Here is a 19001-nt window from a genome sequence, read left to right as displayed (position 1 = left end):
GAGACTGGCTGTAATGCAACGAGGGGTACGTCAGCTTCCAAGAGATCAATTGTGTTAGGGGATTCTGTAGTCCCCAGGTACAGACAGACGTTTCTGTGGCCATCAGAGAAAAAGCAGAATGGTGCGTTGTTCCCCTGGTGCCAGGATCAAGGATGTCTCAGAGAGGGTGCAGAATGTTCTCACGGGGGAGAGGAGCCAGCAGGGGGTCATTGTCCACATTGGAACCAACGGCATTGGAAGGGAAAAAGTTGAGATTCTGAAAGGAGATTACAGAGTTAGGCAGAAATTTAAAAAGGAGATCCTCAAGGGTAGTAACATCTGGATTACTCCCAGTGCTACGAGCTAGTGAGGGTAGGAATAGGAGGATAGAGTAGATGAATGCATGGCTGAGGAGCTGGTGTATGGGAGAAGCATTCACATTTTTGGATAATTGGAATCTCTTCTGGGGTAGAAGTCACCTGTACAAGAAGGATGGATTGCATCTAAATTGGAAGGGACTAATATACTGGCAGGGAGATTTGCTAGAACTGCTTGGGAAGATTTAAACTAGTAAGGTGGGGGGGTGGGACCCAAGGAGATAGTGAGGAAAGAGATCGGTCTGAGATGGGTACAGCTGTGAACAGAAGTGAGTCAAACTGTCATGGAGGCAGGGACAAGGTAGGACTAATAAATTAAACTGCATTTATTTCAATGCAAGGAGCCTAACAGGGAAGGCAGATGAACTCAGGGCATTGTTAGGAACATGGGACTGGGATATCATAGCAATTACGGAAACATGGCTCAGGGATGGGCAGGACTGGCAGCTTAATGTTCCAGGATACAAATGCTACAGGAAGGATAGAAAGGGAGGCAAGAGAGGAGGGGGAGTGGCATTTTTGATAAGGGATAGCATTACAGCTGTGCTGAGGAACGATATCCCCGGAAATACATCCAGGGAAGTTATTTGGGTGGAACTGAGAAATAAGAAAGGGATGATCACATTATTGGGATTGTATTATAGACCCCCAAAGTCAGAAGGAAATTGAGAAACAAACTTGTAAGGAGATCTCAGCTATCTGTAAGAATAATAAGGAGTTATGGTGGGGGATTTTAACTTTCCAAAGATTGACTGGGACTGCCATAGTGTGAGATGGAGAGGAATTTGTTAAGTGTGTACAAGACAATTTTCTGATTCAGTATGTGGATATACCTACTAGAGAAGGTGCAAAACTTGGGAAATAAGGCAGGGCAGGTGACTGAGGTGTCAGTAGGGGAGCACTTTGGGGCCAGCGACCATAATTCTATTCATTTTAAAATAGTGATGGAAAAGGATAGACCAGATCTAAAAGTTGAAGTTCTAAATTGGAGAAAGGCCAATTTTGACAGTATTAGGCAAGAATTTTTGAAAGCTGATTGGAGGCAGATGTTCACAGGTAAAGGGACGGCTGGAAAATGGGAAGCCTTCAGAAATGAGATAACAGGAATCCAGAGAAAGTATATTCCTGTCAGGGTGAACGGGAAGGCTGGTAGGTATAGGGAATGCTAGATGACTAAAGAAATTGAGGGTTTGGTTAAGAAAAAGAAGGAAGCAGATGTCAGGTACAGACAGGATAGATCGAGTGAATCCTTAGAAGAGTGTAAAGACAATAGGAGTATACTTAAGAGGGAAATCAGGAGGGCAAAACTGGACATGAGATAGCTTTGGCAAATAGAATTAAGGAGAATCCAAAGGGTTTTTACAAATATATTAAGGACAAAAGGGTAACTAGGGAGAGAATAAGGCCCCTCAAAGATCAGCAAGGCAGACTTTGTGTGGAGCCGCAAAAAATGGGGGAGATACGAAATGAATATTTTGCATCAGTATTTATTGTAGAAAAGGATATGGAAGATACAGACTGTAGGGAAATAAATGGTGACATCTTGCAAAATGACCAGCTTACAGAGGAGGAATTGCTGGATGTCTTGAAACGGTAAAAGGTGGATAAATCCCCAGGACCTGATCAGGTGTACCCGATAACTCTATGGGAAGCTAGAGGAGTGATTGCTGGGGCTCTTGTTGAGATATTTGTATCATCGATAGTCACAGGTGAGGTGCCGGAAGACTGGAGGTTGGCAAACGTGGTGCCACTGTTTAAGAAGGGCGGTAAAGACAAGCCAGGGAACTATAGACCGGTGAGCCTGACCTCGGTGGTGGGCAAGTTGTTGGAGGGAATCCTGAGGGACAGGACGTTCATGTATTTGGAAAGGCAAAGGCTGATTCGGGATAGTCAACATGGCTTTGTGCGTGGGAAATCATGTCTCACAAACTTGATTGAGGTTTTTGAAGAAGTAACAAAGATGATTGATGAGGGCAGAGCGGTAGATGGGATCTATATGGACTTCAGTAAGGCATTCGACAAGGTTCCCCATGGGAGACTGATTAGCAAGATTAGATCTCACGGAATACAGGGAGAACTAGCCATTTGGATACAGAACTGGCTCAAAGGTAGAAGACAGAGGGTGGTGGTGGAGGGTTCATTTTCAGACTGGAGGTCTGTGACCAGTGGAGTGCCACAAGGATCAGTGCTGGGCCCTCTACTTTTTGTCATTTCCATAAATTCGGATGTGAGCATAAGAGGTACAGTTAGTAAGTTTGCAGATGACACCAAAATTGGAGGTGTAGTGGACAGCAAAGAGGATTACCTCAGATTACAACAGGATCTGGACCAGATGGGCCAATGGGCTGAGAAGTGGCAGATGGAGTTTAATTCAGATAAATGCGAGGTGCTGCATTTTGGGAAAGCAAATCTTAGCAGGACTTATACACTTAATGGTAAGGTCCTAGGGAGTGTTGCTGAACAAAGAGACCTTGGAGTGCAGGTTCATAGCTCCTTGAAAGTGGTATCGCAGGTAGATAGGATAGTGAAGAAGGCATTTGATATGCTTTCCTTTATTGGTCAGAGTATTGAGTACAGGAGGTGGGAGGTCATGTTGCGGCTGTACAGGACATTGGTTAGGCCACTGTTGGAATATTGCATGCAATTCTGGTCTCCTTCCTATCGGAAAGATGTTGTGAAACTTGAAAGGGTTCAGAAAAGATTTACAAGGATATTGCCAGGGTTGGAGGATCTTAGCTACAGGGAGAGGCTGAACAGGCTGGGGCTGTTTTCCCTGGAGCGTCGGAGGCTGAGGGGTGACCTTATAGAGGTTTACAAAATTATGAGGGGCATGGATAGGATAAATAGACAAAGTCTTTTCCCTGTGGTCGGGGAGTCCAGAACTAGAGGGCATAGGTTTAGGGTGAGAGGGGAAAGATATAAAAGAGACCTAAGGGGCAACATTTTCATGCAGAGGGTGGTACGTGTATGGAATGAGCTGCCAGAGGACGTGGTGGAGGCTGGTACAATTGCAACATTTAAGAGGCATTTGAATGGGTATATGAATAGGAAGGGTTTGGAGGGATATGCTGGCAGGTGGGACTAGATTGGGTTGGGATATCTGGTCGGCATGGACAGGTTGGACCGAAGGGTCTGTTTCCATGCTGTACATCTCCAAGACTATGATTAAACAAAAAGTCCAGCATTAATGAACCTCGCACCAGCTTAGGTAGAAAAGTACAAAATTATTGGAATAAATTATTTTAAAAAAGTTCAGAATAAGATAGGTTGATCCACAATGCCCTTAGGGAGTGAGAATTCCAGGATTTTGACCTAGCGACTTTAAAAGAACAGCGATTTTTTCGAAGTCAGGATGGGGAGTGGCTTGGAGGGGAACTTGCAGGTGGTGTGTTCCCATGTAACTGCTGCCCTTGTCCTTCTTGATGGAAGTGATCGTGGGTTGGGAAGGTGTGGTCTGAGGAACTTTGGTAAACTTTTGCATAGTATCTTGTAGATGGTACACACTGCTACTACTGAGTGTTGTTGATGGAGGAAGTGGATGCTTGTCAATGTGATGCCCATTAAGTGGGTTCCTTTGTCCTGTGTGGTATCAAATTTCTTGAGTGTTATTGGAGCTGCCTTCATCCATGCAAGTGGGGAGTATACCATCACACATTGACTTGTGCCTTGTCGATGGGAATTCAGGAGCTGAGTTACTCACTGCAGTATTCTGAGCCTCTGACCTGCTGTCATAGCCACTGATTTATGTGACAGATCCAGTTGAGTTTCTGGTCAATGGTAACCCCCAGAATGTGATAGTGCGATGACTGAACCACTCACCACCCAAATCAGCAGCTTGCCAGTGCTTTTGTGAAAAACTCACTTCTAATTTATTTGCAAGGAAATGTAATAGGCCACTGCTTTCTCTTGTCTACCTTCTTTTAATGTGATTTCACTAATTCCAGCTGTCCTGTTAAAACATGTATCCTTGCAATTTATTGTTCTGATCTTTGTCTTAATGTCCTTTTCAATCTTTATCTGGAATTTTCTTTGCGCATTTACTTGAAGTACCTAACCACAAACTGTAAATATCCCATGATGTCCAAATTCCTCCAACTCTGGAACACAACAGAAAGCTGTCCATACTTCATGGATTATTGTATTAACCTTCACTCAGGTGAGGCACTTTAAGCAATTAAAATATTCCAAGAACTAATCTGGCAGATATATTGTTATGCATAATAGAAACTTAAGTTACCTGGCAGCAGCTGCTTAAAGCTTAGTGATGTCAATAAAAACATAAATCAAACTCATTAAGACAGTCTATCATGCAACAAGTGCTGGAATCCATTTGTGTTCGAAAGATCGATTTTATTTATCACTCAGTCTTGACTTGATAACATTACACAATCGATACTGTTTTAAATACAAGTCTAGGTTCTCTGAATTACCTAGGAGAAAGAAGTATTTGTGGAACTGACCTATATGATTGAAGAATATTTCGAAGTACAATTGTTAGTTTCTGGTAAACTAGTTGATATCAATCAGCACAGCAGTGGCAGTATGACCCTCAGTCAAGATAGGGAGTTCTCCTCACTCAACCCCACAGCAACCAATCTCTTTCCTAACCTGTGCAACAAGCACCCATTCACTGTGGGCAAAATCACCCTATACCTATGTCTCATGTAGTTTGAGCCCTTACTGAACCTCACAATGAACCAAACCTCCTTCATCAACACTGAAGAGCCTCATTACCGGCAATATATTGCTGATCAATAACTTGTTCTATTTGCTGAAATATTAATCTCTTGTGTATATTCGCACACAGAATTATGAACAGCTGAACAAGTAACAAGCTAGGCCCTTGGGCCTTTCCACCATTAAATCAAATCATGGCTGATCTGATGTGAACTTCAACTCTACATTCCTGCATATCCCCAATAATCTTTTGTCCCCTGGGAATCAGAAATTCATTCTACCTCTGCAGTTATTGCAGGAGGCTTGGCTAGAGGGTAGGAATCAACAAGTGGTGATGAGGGTTTTTTTTCAGGTTGGCAACTTGTAACCAATGGGGTTCCGCAGGGATCAGGCAACTGTGTGTTTTTTAATTAACTTGTGGGACGTGGGCTGAATGGTGGAGTGGCCTCGAGGGGCTGAATGAACTCCTGTTCTTATGACCTTTCATTCTAGATTACCTCACAAGGAGAAATATCATTTTATGCCCACTTTGTCAACCCCTTTTAGCATCGTATATCCCTCAATTAAAACTTCTCTCACTCTTCTGAAGTCTGGTGAGTATAGGCCTAAACAGCTCATTCTTTCCTCATAAAACAAACCTTTCATCTCTGGAATGAATCTAGTGAACCTTTGCTGAACTGCCTCCCAAATGCAATTGCTTCCTCTCTCAAATAATGGACCAAAATTGTACGTAGTATTGCAGAGGATTCCTGAAGAAGGGCTCATGCCCGAAACGTCGATTCTCCTGCTCCTTGGATGCTGCCTGACCTGCTGCGCTTTTCCAGCAACACTTTTTCAGCATAGTATTGCAGATGCAGTCTCACCTTGTACAACTGCAACAATATTTCCCTTATATTCCATCTGTTTAACAATAAACAACAAAATTCCATTGCCTGCTATACCTGCAATCTCGCCATATGAAAAGTGACCTCACAAATTTACAACCATGTCAATGTTATTGCAGTGTAAATGAATCTAATAAATAAGGTTAAATACTGAAGCAGCACACAAGTAGCAAAATAAGTGAACATGATCAAGCTACTTAATCTGGCAATCTCATGCTAAAACCTTCCATGTTGACAGAACTAAAGTAGTGGGACCAAACTCATTTATAATTTACAAAATGCCTTTCTTGTTAGCTCTAGGTGACTGAGTCTGGATAGAAAGGAAACATTTTATTTCCAACATGCTTGGGGACATGTTTCAGTAAGAACCTTAGATAATTAATTACTTCACAGCCAATTGTCAATGCTCTTCCAATTTATTCTTTCTTATCCCATACTGTGGCGAAGATCTAAATAAAAAGCTGAAAGTGATTGATAATTAAATGTTATGTTAGTTTATTTTGTAGAATCCTTTGCTAAGAAAGGATATATTGTCATTAGATTAGATTAGATTAGATTAGATTATTTACAGTGTGGAAACAGGCCCTTCGGCCCAACAAGTCCACACCGCCCCGCCGAAGCGTAACCCACCCATAACCCTACATCTACATCTACCCCTTACCTAACACTACGGGCAATTTAGCATGGCCAATTCACCTGACCTGCACATCTTTGGACTGTGGGAGGAAACCGTAGGTATTTTAAAAGAGATTCACTCGGCCAGTCTCCTGGTGTGAAGGGGTTGATTTATCCAAGAACAGCTAAACAAGTAGATCTTTACTCATTAGAATTTTGTAGACTGAGGGGTGAGCTGGTTGAAACATACCAGATTCTGAGGAGAGGGAATTGGGTTTCACAGGGTAGATGTTGAGATTATGTTCCCACTGGTGGGGGAATGTGAACTAAAGGACACTGTCGTAGAATAAAGGGACACTCATTTAAAACTGAGATGCAACGTATTCTCTTCTCCCAGAGGGCACTGAATGTCTGGAATTCTCTACCCCAGAAAGATCGGAGGATAGATCAGTGAAAGCGTTTGAGGAACTGGGAGATTTTTGGAAAATCAAGGAGTTGAGGATTATAAAACGTGAGTCCAAAAGAGGAGCTGAAGCCTGGGCAGATTAACTAGTGATCTGATAGAATAGCACAGCAGACTTGAGGGGTTGACTGGCATATTCCTGTTCCTACTTCTAATGTTCTTAAAACAGCAGACAAAGGAATGCTGGATGAATGTGTTAAATCATGGCTGTCAATTTTGATAACTCACAAGATATCATGTACCAGCTAATCATCCATGGCACAATTTCAGAGATGATGTAGAACTTCTGTTTTGGTAACTTTATATAGAAGAATTTAGAAGCCCTATAGTGTGGAAACAGGCTCTTCGGCCCAACAGGTCCACACCAAGCCTCCAAAGAGTAACCCACCCAGACCCATTCACGTATCCTATTATTCTACATTATCCCCTGACCAACAGACCTAACACACACATCCCTGAATATTACAGGCAATTTAACACAGCCTATTCACCTAACCTGCATATCTTTGTATTGTGGGAGGAAACCCATGCAGATATGGGGAGAATCTGTAAACTCCACACAGACAGTCGCCCGAGGCTGGAATCGAAACTGGGTTCCTGGCACTGTGAGACAACTGTGCTAACCACTGAGCCACCATGATGCCCTAAAATGATTAAAATTTTATTAAATCTGCCTTACAGATAAAGCATTGAACATTCCAGAATAAATAATTCAAGTGAAAACCCAGCAAAACATGGGAGTTGACTTGGCAAATGAAGGAATAATTTACTGTTCCAAATTCAGGTTTTAATAGGTGATTACAGCAAGGACTGAGAGATACTTACTTGATATTGAATTCACAAAGCCTCAATTTCTGCATTTCATTGGTATCAAGAGCTGCTCTCAGTCCTTCTAAGCTGTCTCACTAAATGTACATTATAGACAAATGAACGCATGTCAATCATACAACTGGATTTCTTCTTTTCACTGGTTGGTTCAAACTGCTGTGTGGCAAAACAGAAGGAAATTTGACGAGGAAAATGGGATATCTGAGAGTCTGGCAAACGAGGATTCATAGGAACATAAGAAGAGGAGAGGGCCATTCAGTTCCACAGGCTTACTCCATCATTCAATAAAATCATGGCTAGTCTGTGGCCTAACTCCATATACCTGTTTTTGGCCCATATCTTTTAATAACTTCGGATAACAAAAATCTATCAATCTCAGATATAAAATTAATAACTGATTCAGCATGCACTGCTGTTTGGGGAAGAGAGTTCTGAACATCTCCCACTCTTTTTGTGGGAAAATGCTTCCTAACATCTCTCCTGAATGGTCTGGCCACAATTCTCAGACTCTGCCCACAAGTTCTAGAATCCCCAACCAGTGGAAATTGTTTATCTTTGTCTATCCTGTGTTTTCCTGTTAATATGTTGAAAACTTTGACCAGGTCACCCTTAAGCTTCTAAATTCTAGAGGAAACAGGCCTAATTTGTATCGTCTCTCCTTGTTACTTAACCCCGGAGTCTAGGTATTATTTTTGTAAATCTACATTGTAATCCCACCCAGGGCCAGTATATCCTTCCTACGGTGAGGTGTGCAGATCTGCCCACAGTGCTCTGAGTAGAATCTAACCAAGGTTTTGTATAATTGCAACAATAACTTCTATATCCTTGTATTCTTCACAGGCTGTGACGATTACAAAGCTGATGTGGAGGTTTTAAACTGATTTTTCCAAATCCTGATATTTATGTATAAGTAAAACTCATGATAGACAGAAATCTGATGATAGCATCTATAATCAGTTACCTCCCTGTTAGCATTGCTGTCCTTTTGAGTTGGATGTGAATGGTGCAATCCTACTGGAAGTGAGTTCTCAGAATAACTGTATTTCTCCCTAAATAAACAGCATTCTGTTTCAGTTCTTGATACGACTAATCTTATTTCTAGATGCAAAGTCTATTTTTAATTATTTCTGCCAGAGAGCACTAACTAACTGTTGTAATATTTACATGTCTGTGCATTTTACCTTTAAAGATTGGGATGGTCTGGCATCATACAGCAATGGTCCCTTCACCAAATGTAAATCATGTGTTGCAATAGTTGCCAATGTCCTCTTCTGACAGTCATCATCATGTAACTTTGTCTAAAGAAAGAGAATAAAGCATAATTCCTGTTAACCAGGTTGTAAAGCTGAGGTTTGATACAATCACGCAGGCTGGAAGGGAAAGAGAGATGAGCAGATCAATCATTTCTCCCACAAGTTTAAGATTATTTAAAAGAAAATCAAAGATGAAATTACATCATGTTCTGATCACTGTGATGATACTATGGCTTTAAGAGGTGTACTTTGTCCTGGTTTCTTTTTTATGAAGTGAAGAACAATCTGCTCAAAGCCAATAAAGTAAGCAGCTTATGACACCTTAATTTTCTTTTTAAGTTGGAACAATAGAACCAGCCTGAATGGGTGGGGTCAAGCTCCCACAGAATCTGGATTTCTAGTTCTGACTTTCAGCAGTTGCTGGAGTCTTGAAGCTCAACGTGGAAGCTTTTATTCCTCTCTCTGTTATAGCTAGAAGCTAGGGTTCTCTTCCTGCTGCTAGAATTGCATGAAAGACAATCTATTTAACTGCATTTGCCTTTGCCAAGGGTGTGTTTACGGGAGATTACTATATTGGAATGGTTAATATTTGTACATTATCTTGTTAAGCATTTCAATAGCTACAGTTAAACAAATTCTTTTATTTTTATTTTGTCTGTATTTTAACTGTGGTGTAAAAAGAGTGTGTTTTTCTTAAAGTCAAGTAGTTTGACTAATCGAATTGCATCTGGAATATAACACCTTACACTTACCTTTAAAATAAGAAAAAGTTGAGGTCTAGACTATTTTCTCAATATGTTTTCAGGGAGATTGGTCTGGTCCATAACATCATAGAGAAATATTTTCCTCTCTAATACAAAGTTTGAGGAAACTGTGTACTTGGACCCGTTCCCTCACTTGAGATACTGATATGAACATTGGCACTTCCTGTTCTGGACACACAAGTGTTCTGATGAATTAGCCCTCAAACTATAACAGAATGAGTACAATATATAATTCTCCACTTCACCAATTTATATTGACAGAGGCAGAATGGATTTATCAAACATGGTTAAATACTGAAGCAATACAGTGGGTGCAAATTAACTGAAGACAGTAGCATGAACAAGCTACTTAACCTGGCAATCTCCAATTACTAGTGTATCATCGTATCTATAACCTTTCCATGTTGACAAAAAGAAAATGCAGAGACCAACCCACTCAATTTACAACAAACCTTGCCAGTAACTTCAGCTTATTAAGATTACATGGAAAGGACAGGAGTGGTTTTCTTTTTTAGATATGTTTGTGTTCATGAAGATGTGAGAGCCATTGCGTTTAATTATCAACTTTTCACCTAACACCTAAATGGCTAAATGATAAAGCTGAATTGGACACAGCAACATCAAGGGATTGCAGTTACTTTTAAAAAAAAGAAATTGACAAAAGAACTACCTGAGCTACCAGGAATCGTTTCAATGCATTTCCAGCTCGGAGGTTCATTCCTTCCACAATGCAACACACAATATAGGGTCTCACTTCCTTGACATTGGGAGTGACTTTCACAAACACAGTGGATGGATTTTCAGAAACATGCAGCACTCGCACCACTAATTTGTTCAATTCCTCCATTTCATCAGATTCCTCATCATCTTTCTTCAAAGGTTTCTTCTTCTTCCTGCTGCTTTTATCTCTGTTCTCTGTTTTCTCTGCACTCTCTCCTTTCCCCTTCCCCTTGCCACGACCCCCCGATTTCAGATAGTCCAAGATGGATTTGGTCTGGCATCCATTCACCATTTTTTCTAGTCGTTTATCGGTTAAACAATTTCCTTTGAAGTTTATTTCTTTCAGCTTGGGACAGTCAGCAAGCTCATAAGGAATCTCTGTGAGCTTGTTGTCGGACAGATCCAGGGTCTAGAACAGAATTAGAGACAATATCGTTAATAGAAGCACAGAATACAAAAGCAAGGGCATGGGGCTGAGCTTGATAAAGACACTTGTTAGACCTCAGCTTGATTATTGTGCACTGTTTTGGGCGCCACATTATTGGAAGGATTTTATTTTCTTTACTCAAACAGGGGGATCTGAGCATTGCTGGCTGGGCCACACTTGTTGGCCTTCCCAGTTACCATTGAGATGGTGTTGGTGAGCTGGCTTTTTGAACTGCTGCAGTCCATGTGGTGTCTGGACACCTGCAATGCTGATATGGAGGGAGTTCAAGGAGTTTAACCCAGTGGCAGCAAAGGAACTGCAATATATTTTCAAATCAGGATGATAGTGGTGTTCCCATGTATCCGTTGCCCTTGCCTTTCCAGATGGAAGTGGTCATGAGTTTGGAAGGTGCTGTCTAAGGATCTTTGGTGAATTTCTGCAGTGCATCTTGTAGATAGTACACACTGCTGCTATTGAGTGTCAGTGATGGAGGGCATGGATGTGGTGCCAATCAAGTGGGTTGCTTTGTCCACAATGTGTTGAGATTCTTCATTCTTGTTCTAGCGACATTCATCCAGGCAAGTGGGGTGTATTCCATTGCATTCCTGCCTTGTGACTTGGTAGGTGATGACAGTGTGACATAAACGTATTACAGTGCAGAAGAGCTTTACAAAAGTGGTACCAGGGATAGGAAACTGAGGATAGATTGGAAAGGTTGGAACTGTTCTCTTGGAGAGAAGACCACGAGATAGAAACTTTCAAAATTATGAGGGGATTGGAGAGAGATAAGGAGAAATAGTTGCCACTTGTACAAAGGATTGAAAACCAAAAGGGCACTGATGAAAAATGATGTTCAAAAGCAGCAAATATGATGCAAGAAAAATATTTTCCACACAATGAGTGGTTAGGGTCTGGAATGCACTCTTTCTGGGAGTGTGGTGGAGACAGGTTCAATTGAGATATTCAAGAGGGCACTGAATGGTTATTTAAACAGAAACAATTTGCAAGGGTAGAGGGAAAAGGTAGGAGAAGAGCTCGAAGTCACGGTGCTCACTTCTGTGATCCTGTGCTATTTGGTCATTTTTGCTCAATGAAAAGGTGCACATTTCTAGTCACCACTACAGGATGTCACGCAGCATAGCCAGTCAGCTGCATTTCTGTAATAATGATCACATGCAAATATATCTGAAATTTCTTTGTGGGGCATTGAATACACCAGGGACCCAACAGGAAGTTGAAAATAAAACAGAAGCATTCGGGGAGCACAAGCACGCACCATTCCAACTTGGAACTGTATCATTACTCCTTGATTGTCACTGGATTAAAATCCTGGTACTACCTCCCAAACAGTCCTGTGAATGTGCCTCCACCTCAAAGATTACAGCAGCTCAAAGCAGCTGCTCATCATCACCATCTCAACGGCAACTAGGGATGAACAATAAATGTTGGCCCAGCCAGTGATACCTACAAATTAAAACAAAAAGCATAAAGCAGATACTGAAGGCGAGGAGGAACGACTGGGGAAAGCAGCTCTGATTGATAAGTGGGAAGATGGAGGAGTAGATTGATATTGGGAAGTGTGGAAATTGGCCACCACCCTGACAGCTGGTAGACATTAAATTCAATTAATCAACACATCTGGAAGTGAAAGCCAGCCTCAGTATGATGACCACAGGACTATTAACTGTTGTGTAAGTGCTCCCAAATTATTTAGGGAAGAAGTGTCCTCAGTACCCGTAAGAAATAAAAGCAAGAACTTAGCCCTTTGAACCTGTCCACTGTTCAAAAAGGTTAAGGCTGATCAATTCTGGACTTAATGCCTGTTCCCCCTACCCTTAACTCCCTTGTTAATCAAACTCCTGTTAATTCAGGTTTGTATATTTTCATTGATCCAGTTTCCACTGATCAGTGGGATACAGAATTCCAAATGACAAACAACCTCCTGAGGAAAAAGAACTCTCCTCATCCCTTTGCTCACTAATTCTCGACTCCTCCACTCAGCAGCAATTGGAAATGGACAAATGAGACACTCAGAAGTCAATAAAGCAACTTGCCATCAACTTCTCAAAGGCAATTAGAGCAATACATAAAAACAGGGAGTGCTAACTAAACTCAACAGCATCTGTGCAGAGAAATAAGGGTCAACATTTCACAGTGAATATGGCTCCGCTTCAGAATAAATTTAGGCATGGTCTAAATGAAGAACTCCAATGAGAGCATTTCTAGAGTACTGTGTACAGTTCTGGTTGGAAGAGAAAGTGAGGACTGCAGATGCTGGAGATCAGAGCTGAAAATGTGTTGCTGGAAAAGCGCAGCAGGTCAGGAAGAAGGGTTGATGCCTGAAACGTCGATTCTCCTGTTCCTTGGATGCTGCCTGACCTGCTTCGCTTTTCCAGCAACACATTTTCAGCACAGTTCTGGTTGCCCTGTTATAGGAAGGATATTATTAAATTGGTGAGGGTTCAGAGAAGATTTACAGGGTGTTCGCAGGACTGGAAGGTTTGACTTATAAGCAGAGGCTGGAGCAGGGGAGGTTGAGGGGTGACATCACAGATGTTTATAAAATCATCAGGGGCATAGATAAGATGACTAGTCAAGGTATTTTCCCTAGAGTGGGGGACTTCAAAGCCCAAGGACATATTTTTGAGGTGAGAGGAGAAAAGATTTAAAAGGAACCCGAGTGTCAACTTGTTCCACACAGAGGGTTGTGCATGTATGGAATGAACTGCCAGAGAAAGTGGCAGATGCAGGTACAGTTATAACATTTAAAAGACATTTGGACAGGTACATGAATAGGAAAGGTTTAGAGGGACATGGGACAAATACAGACAAACGGGACTTGTGGGAAACTTGGTTGGCATGGACTCAGTGGACCGGTGTCGGTTCACATACTATACGAAGCCACAATGAGAAATTTGGGCACAGTTTTGACCACTACTTTATAAAGAGTTTAGTAAACATTTTACATTAGATAGAACATATTTAATACTTACACCCATAAACGGGTGATTAAGCATTACATATTATTATGTCTCTGCACATATATACCTATGTATACAACTTATTTTGAATATAACCATGTAAAGGCTAAATTTAATTCATAGAGTCATAGAGCTGTACACCACGGAAATAGACCCTTTGGACCAACCCGTCCATGCCAACCAGATATCCAAACCAACCTAGTCCCACCTGTCAGTACCCGGCCCACATCCCTCCAAACCCTTCCTATTCATATACCCATCCAAATGCCTTTTAAATGTTGCAATTGTACCAGCCTCCACCACTTCCTCTGGCAGCTCATTCCATACACGTACCACCCTTTGCGTGAAGAAATTGCCTCTTAGGTCTCTTTTATATCTTTCCCCTCTCACCCTAAACTTATGTTCTCTAGTTCTGGACTCCCCCAACCCAGGAAAAAGACTTTGTCTACTTATCCTGTCCATGCCCCTCATTATTTTATATAAATGATGAAAAGTAGAGGACCCAGCACCGATCCTGTGGCACTCCACTGGTCACAGGCCTCCAGTCTGAGAAACAACCCTCCACCACCACCCTCTGTCTTCCGCCTTTGAGCCAGTTCTGTATCCAAATGGCTAGTTCTCCCTGTATTCCATGAGATCTAGCCTTGCTCACCAGTCTCCCATGGGGAATCCTGTCAAACACCTTACTGAAGTCCATATAGATCACATCGCCCGTTCTGCTCTCCTCAATCCTCATTGTTACTTCTTCAAAAAATTAACTCAAGTTTGCGAGACATGATCTCCCACGCACAAAGCCATGTTGACTATCTGTAATCAGTCCTTGCCTTTCCAAATACATATACATCCTGTCCCTCAGGATTCCCTCCAATAACCTGCCCACCACTGAGATCAGGCTCCCTGGCTTCTCCTTACCACCTTTCTTAAACAGTGGCACCACGTTAGCCAACCTCCAGTCTTCCGGCACCTCACCTGTGACTATCGATGATCCAAATATCTCAGTAAGAGGCCCAGCAATCACTTCTCTAGCTTCCCACAGAGTTCTAGGGTACATCTGATCAGGTCCTGGGGATTTATGCATCTTTCCCGTTTCAAGACATCCAGCACTTCCTCCTCTGTAATATGGACATTCTTCAAGATGTCATCAATACTTCGCTACATTCTATATCTTCCATGTCCACTGATGCAAAATACTTGTTTAGTATCTGCCCCATCTTCTGCAGCTCCACCCAAAGGCCGACTTGCTGATCTTTGAGGGGCCCTATTCTCTCCCTAGTTACACTTTTGTCCTTAATATATTTGGATTCTCCTTAACTCTATTTGTCAAAGCTATTTCATGTCCCCTTTTTGCCCTCCTGATTTCCCTCCCTTATACTCCTACTGCCTTTATACTCTTCTAAGGATTCACTCGATCTATCCTGTATATACCTGACATTTGCTTCCTTTTACTGAACCAAACCCTCAATTTCTTTAGTCATCCAACATTCCCTATACCTACCAGCCTTTCCTTTCACCCTAACAGGAACATACTTTCTCAATTCTGAAGGCTATATGAATGTTAATTACATATTATTTGATATATATGCATATAAAAAATTATACTATATAGACATTTCTAGACAAATCTCTAAAGGCAATAATATATATTATTTGGTAAATATCAGAGGTTTTATATAATTTGATACCTGACTGTAATAGGGTGCTTCATTGACAGATACAATGATGGACTGTCCACACCCTCTTCCCAAAGCTGCAAACCCCCAGTCTCACAAACCCCTGCACCCATCGCCCCATCACTGCAACTCTCACAATCCTGAACCCTAACTCCCTCCCTGCACATCCCACATCTGCACGCATCTCTTCCTTGTCACCACAATCCCCGTCCCTCTCAAAACCTCATTCTCCCTCTTCCACTCGGCACCGCCATCTCCCCACACGCACCCCAGCCCACTGCACCCCTCGCTGAACGTCTCATAACCACCCACTTCCCAAATTCCATATTCCTCTCATCCCCAACTCTGTACACACCACCTCCCCACAACCCCTCTCCCTCTCGCCTTGGCCTGCATCGCCCAAACTCACTATCCCCATTCTACTTCCTTCTCCCCCTCTCCCCACTTTCTCTGCCCTTAGTCCCCACCCCCACCTGCACCACTTCAATTCTCACCCCATTATCCCTCAGTTTAGTCCTCCAAACGCTCACACCCCCCATCCCTACTCTTCACCCTCATTCAGCCATCCAGCCTCCCCACCTGCAACCATCACCCACCCTCACTCCCCCACCTCCTCCCATCTTAACCCTCGCCCCATCCCACCCTGTACCCTCACCCCTCATTCCAACCCCACTTCCCTCCCCCATCTCCCCCTCATCGCCCGCTTCCCCCATTCCCGAACCCCGTCCCTTCACTCTCAGCCTTCATCCACCCCACACCATAACCTTGCTCCTTACGTTCCCAAATTCTTTCGCCCACCACCTTCAAGCTCCCCCCCCCACTGCCTGCTTCCCCACTTCTTTCTCCCTTATTTGCCTCACCGCCAAACCCACTGTCTCCTCCCCAACTGTAACTACCCTTCACTGCCCTATTCCACTCTCTCCTCTTACCACTATGTATCCCCCTCTCCTTCCCCATGCTCTCCCTTTACCCACCCTTTCCTGTCCCTCCCTCAACCCTCTACCTCTTCCCCCACCCTCTCTCTCCATTCTACTCTTCGCCCCACCCTTATTCCCCACCCTCCTATGTCTACCACTAACCCCCAACCTCCCTTGTCTCCCTAAGCCCTCGACTCGCCCCCACCCTCACTAACTCCAAACCCCTTTCCCCTTCTCTCTCCTCCAACACCTGCACTCCCATTACCCACCATCTTCCTCCAACCCATACGCACCCACCCACTTCCCAACCTTGTCCTGCCCATCCATCCCTTACTCCCCCACCCTACCCCCCCAACCCGCTCCCCCACCCCTACTCCCCCAACACGCTCCCCCACCCCTACCCCCCAACACGCTCCCCCACCCCTGCTCCCAACACACTCCCCCACCCCTTATCCCCAACACACTCCCCCACCCCTACTCCCCAACACACTCCCCCACCCCTACACCCCCCACCCCTGCTCCCCCACCCCTGCTCCCAACACGCTCCCCCACCCCTACCCCCCCAACACGCTCCCCCACCCCTGCTCCCTCACCGCTACCCCCACCCCCCCAACACACTCCCCCACCCCTGCCCCCCCACCCCTGCTCCCAACACACTCCCCCACCCCTACCCCCCAAACACACTCCCCCACCCCTACCCCCCCACCCCTGCTCCCCCACACCTGCTCCCCCACCCCTGCTCCCCCACCCCCCACCACTGCTCCCAACACGCTCCCCCACCCCTACCCCCCCAACACACTCCCCCACCCCTACCCACCTTACCCTGCTCCCCGACGCCTACCCGCACACCCCTTCTCCCCCACCCCTACCCGCCCACCCCTTCTCCCCCACCCCTGCTCCCCCACCCCTACCCCCCACCCCCCACCACTGCTCCCAACACACTCCCCCCACCCCTACCCCCCCAACACGCTCCCCCACCCCCACCCCCCCCAACACGCTCCCCCACCCCTGCTCCCCCACCCCTACCCGCCCACCCCTTCTCCCCCACCCCTGCTCCCCCACCCCTACCCCCACCCCCCACCACTGCTCCCAACACACTCCCCCACCCCTACCCCCCCAACACGCTCCCCCACCCCCACCCCCCCAACACGCTCCCCCACCCCTGCTCCCCCACCCCTACCCCCCCACCCCTGCTCCCCCACCCCTACCCGCCCACCCCTACCCCCCCACCCCTGCTCCCCCACCCCTACCCGCCCACCCCTGCTCCCCCACCCCTACCCGCCCACCCCTGCTCCCCCACCCCTACCCCCACCCCCCACCACTGCTCCCAACACACTCCCCCACCCCTACCCCCCCAACACACTCCCCCACCCCTACCCGCCCACCCCTACCCCCCAACACACTCTCCCCCCCCCCCCCCCCCCGTCACTGACCCTGAGCGCGGGCAGGCGGCTGATGCCGGGCCCCAGGCTGTGGATGCAGTTGCCGGCGGCGGTGAGTGATGTGAGCAGGGGCAGGGGTTTCTCCAGGATGTCTCCGGGTAGTTCCTGGAGGCGGTTGTGGGAGAGCTCGAGGTGGGTGAGGCCGGAGCAGCGGGACAGGCCCCGGGGCAGCTCCTGCAGGAGGTTCCCGCTCAGGTTGAGTCCGCGGAGCTGGGTGAGGAGGCCGAGGCTGGCGGGGACACACTGCAGCCGGTTCCCGGACACATCGAGGCTGCGGAGCTCGCTGAGGAGGCCCAGCTGCTCGGGCAGCTCCTTCAGGCGGTTCCCGCGGAGTACCAGGCTCCGGAGGCCCTGTAGGCCGCACACCGCCTCCGGCAGCTCGCTGAGAGCGGCCCCCAGCTCCAGGTGCTGCAGCAGCGGCAACTCGAACAGGCCCGGGTCCACGCCTCCAGCCCGCACCCTGGCCTCCAGCTCCGGGCCCCTCAACACCAGCTCCCGGCGCCGCTCCGACACCGCCAGGCGGACCTCAGGCCAGGCCGCGCCGCCCGACATCACCATCACCGCCACCGGGGGACGGGGACAGGGACAGGGCCCGGATCCGGCACAGAGCCGCCCCCTACCGGGCCCCGGGGGGCGGGGAACACCGGGACCGCGGGGAGGGGGAGGGGGGATAATGGGGGGATACTGGGGGAATAATGGGGGGATAATGGGGGGTAATGGGGTAAACTGGGGATAATATGGAAAACTGGGGGATAATGGGGAATAATGGGGTAAACTGGGGAATAATGGGGTAAACTGGGGGAATAAGGGGGAAAACTGGGGGAATAAGGGGGAAAACTGGGGGAATAATGGAGAATAATGGAGAATAATGGGGTAAACTGGGGGAATAAGGGGGAAAACTGGGGGAATAATGGAGAATAATGGGGAAAACTGGGGGAATAATGGAGAATAATGGGGTAAACTGGGGGAATAAGGGGGAATAATGGAGAATAATGGAGTAAACT

General features: G+C 45.7%; 1 protein-coding gene across 1 annotated transcript in view; it reads right to left on the bottom strand.

Annotated features, from left to right (window-relative positions):
* Positions 1-18620, bottom strand: part of lrrc47 (leucine rich repeat containing 47) — a 37378-nt gene extending 18758 nt beyond the window's left edge. Inside the window, exons 1-3 of the mRNA XM_072585981.1 lie at positions 17989-18620; positions 10511-10969; positions 9005-9121 (exon numbers count right to left, since the gene is read on the bottom strand). Coding sequence (XP_072442082.1) covers positions 9005-9121; positions 10511-10969; positions 17989-18555 — 1143 coding nt within the window. The 5' untranslated portion in view covers positions 18556-18620. The remainder of the gene's footprint in view (positions 1-9004; positions 9122-10510; positions 10970-17988) is intronic.
* Positions 18621-19001: the final 381 nt, after the last annotated feature.

Source organism: Chiloscyllium punctatum, chromosome 16, assembly GCF_047496795.1.
Source record: "Chiloscyllium punctatum isolate Juve2018m chromosome 16, sChiPun1.3, whole genome shotgun sequence".
In the NCBI taxonomy this organism is placed as follows: domain Eukaryota; kingdom Metazoa; phylum Chordata; class Chondrichthyes; order Orectolobiformes; family Hemiscylliidae; genus Chiloscyllium; species Chiloscyllium punctatum.
Note: the sequence above shows the minus strand (reverse complement) of the source record. Positions and strands in the feature narration are given on the sequence as shown.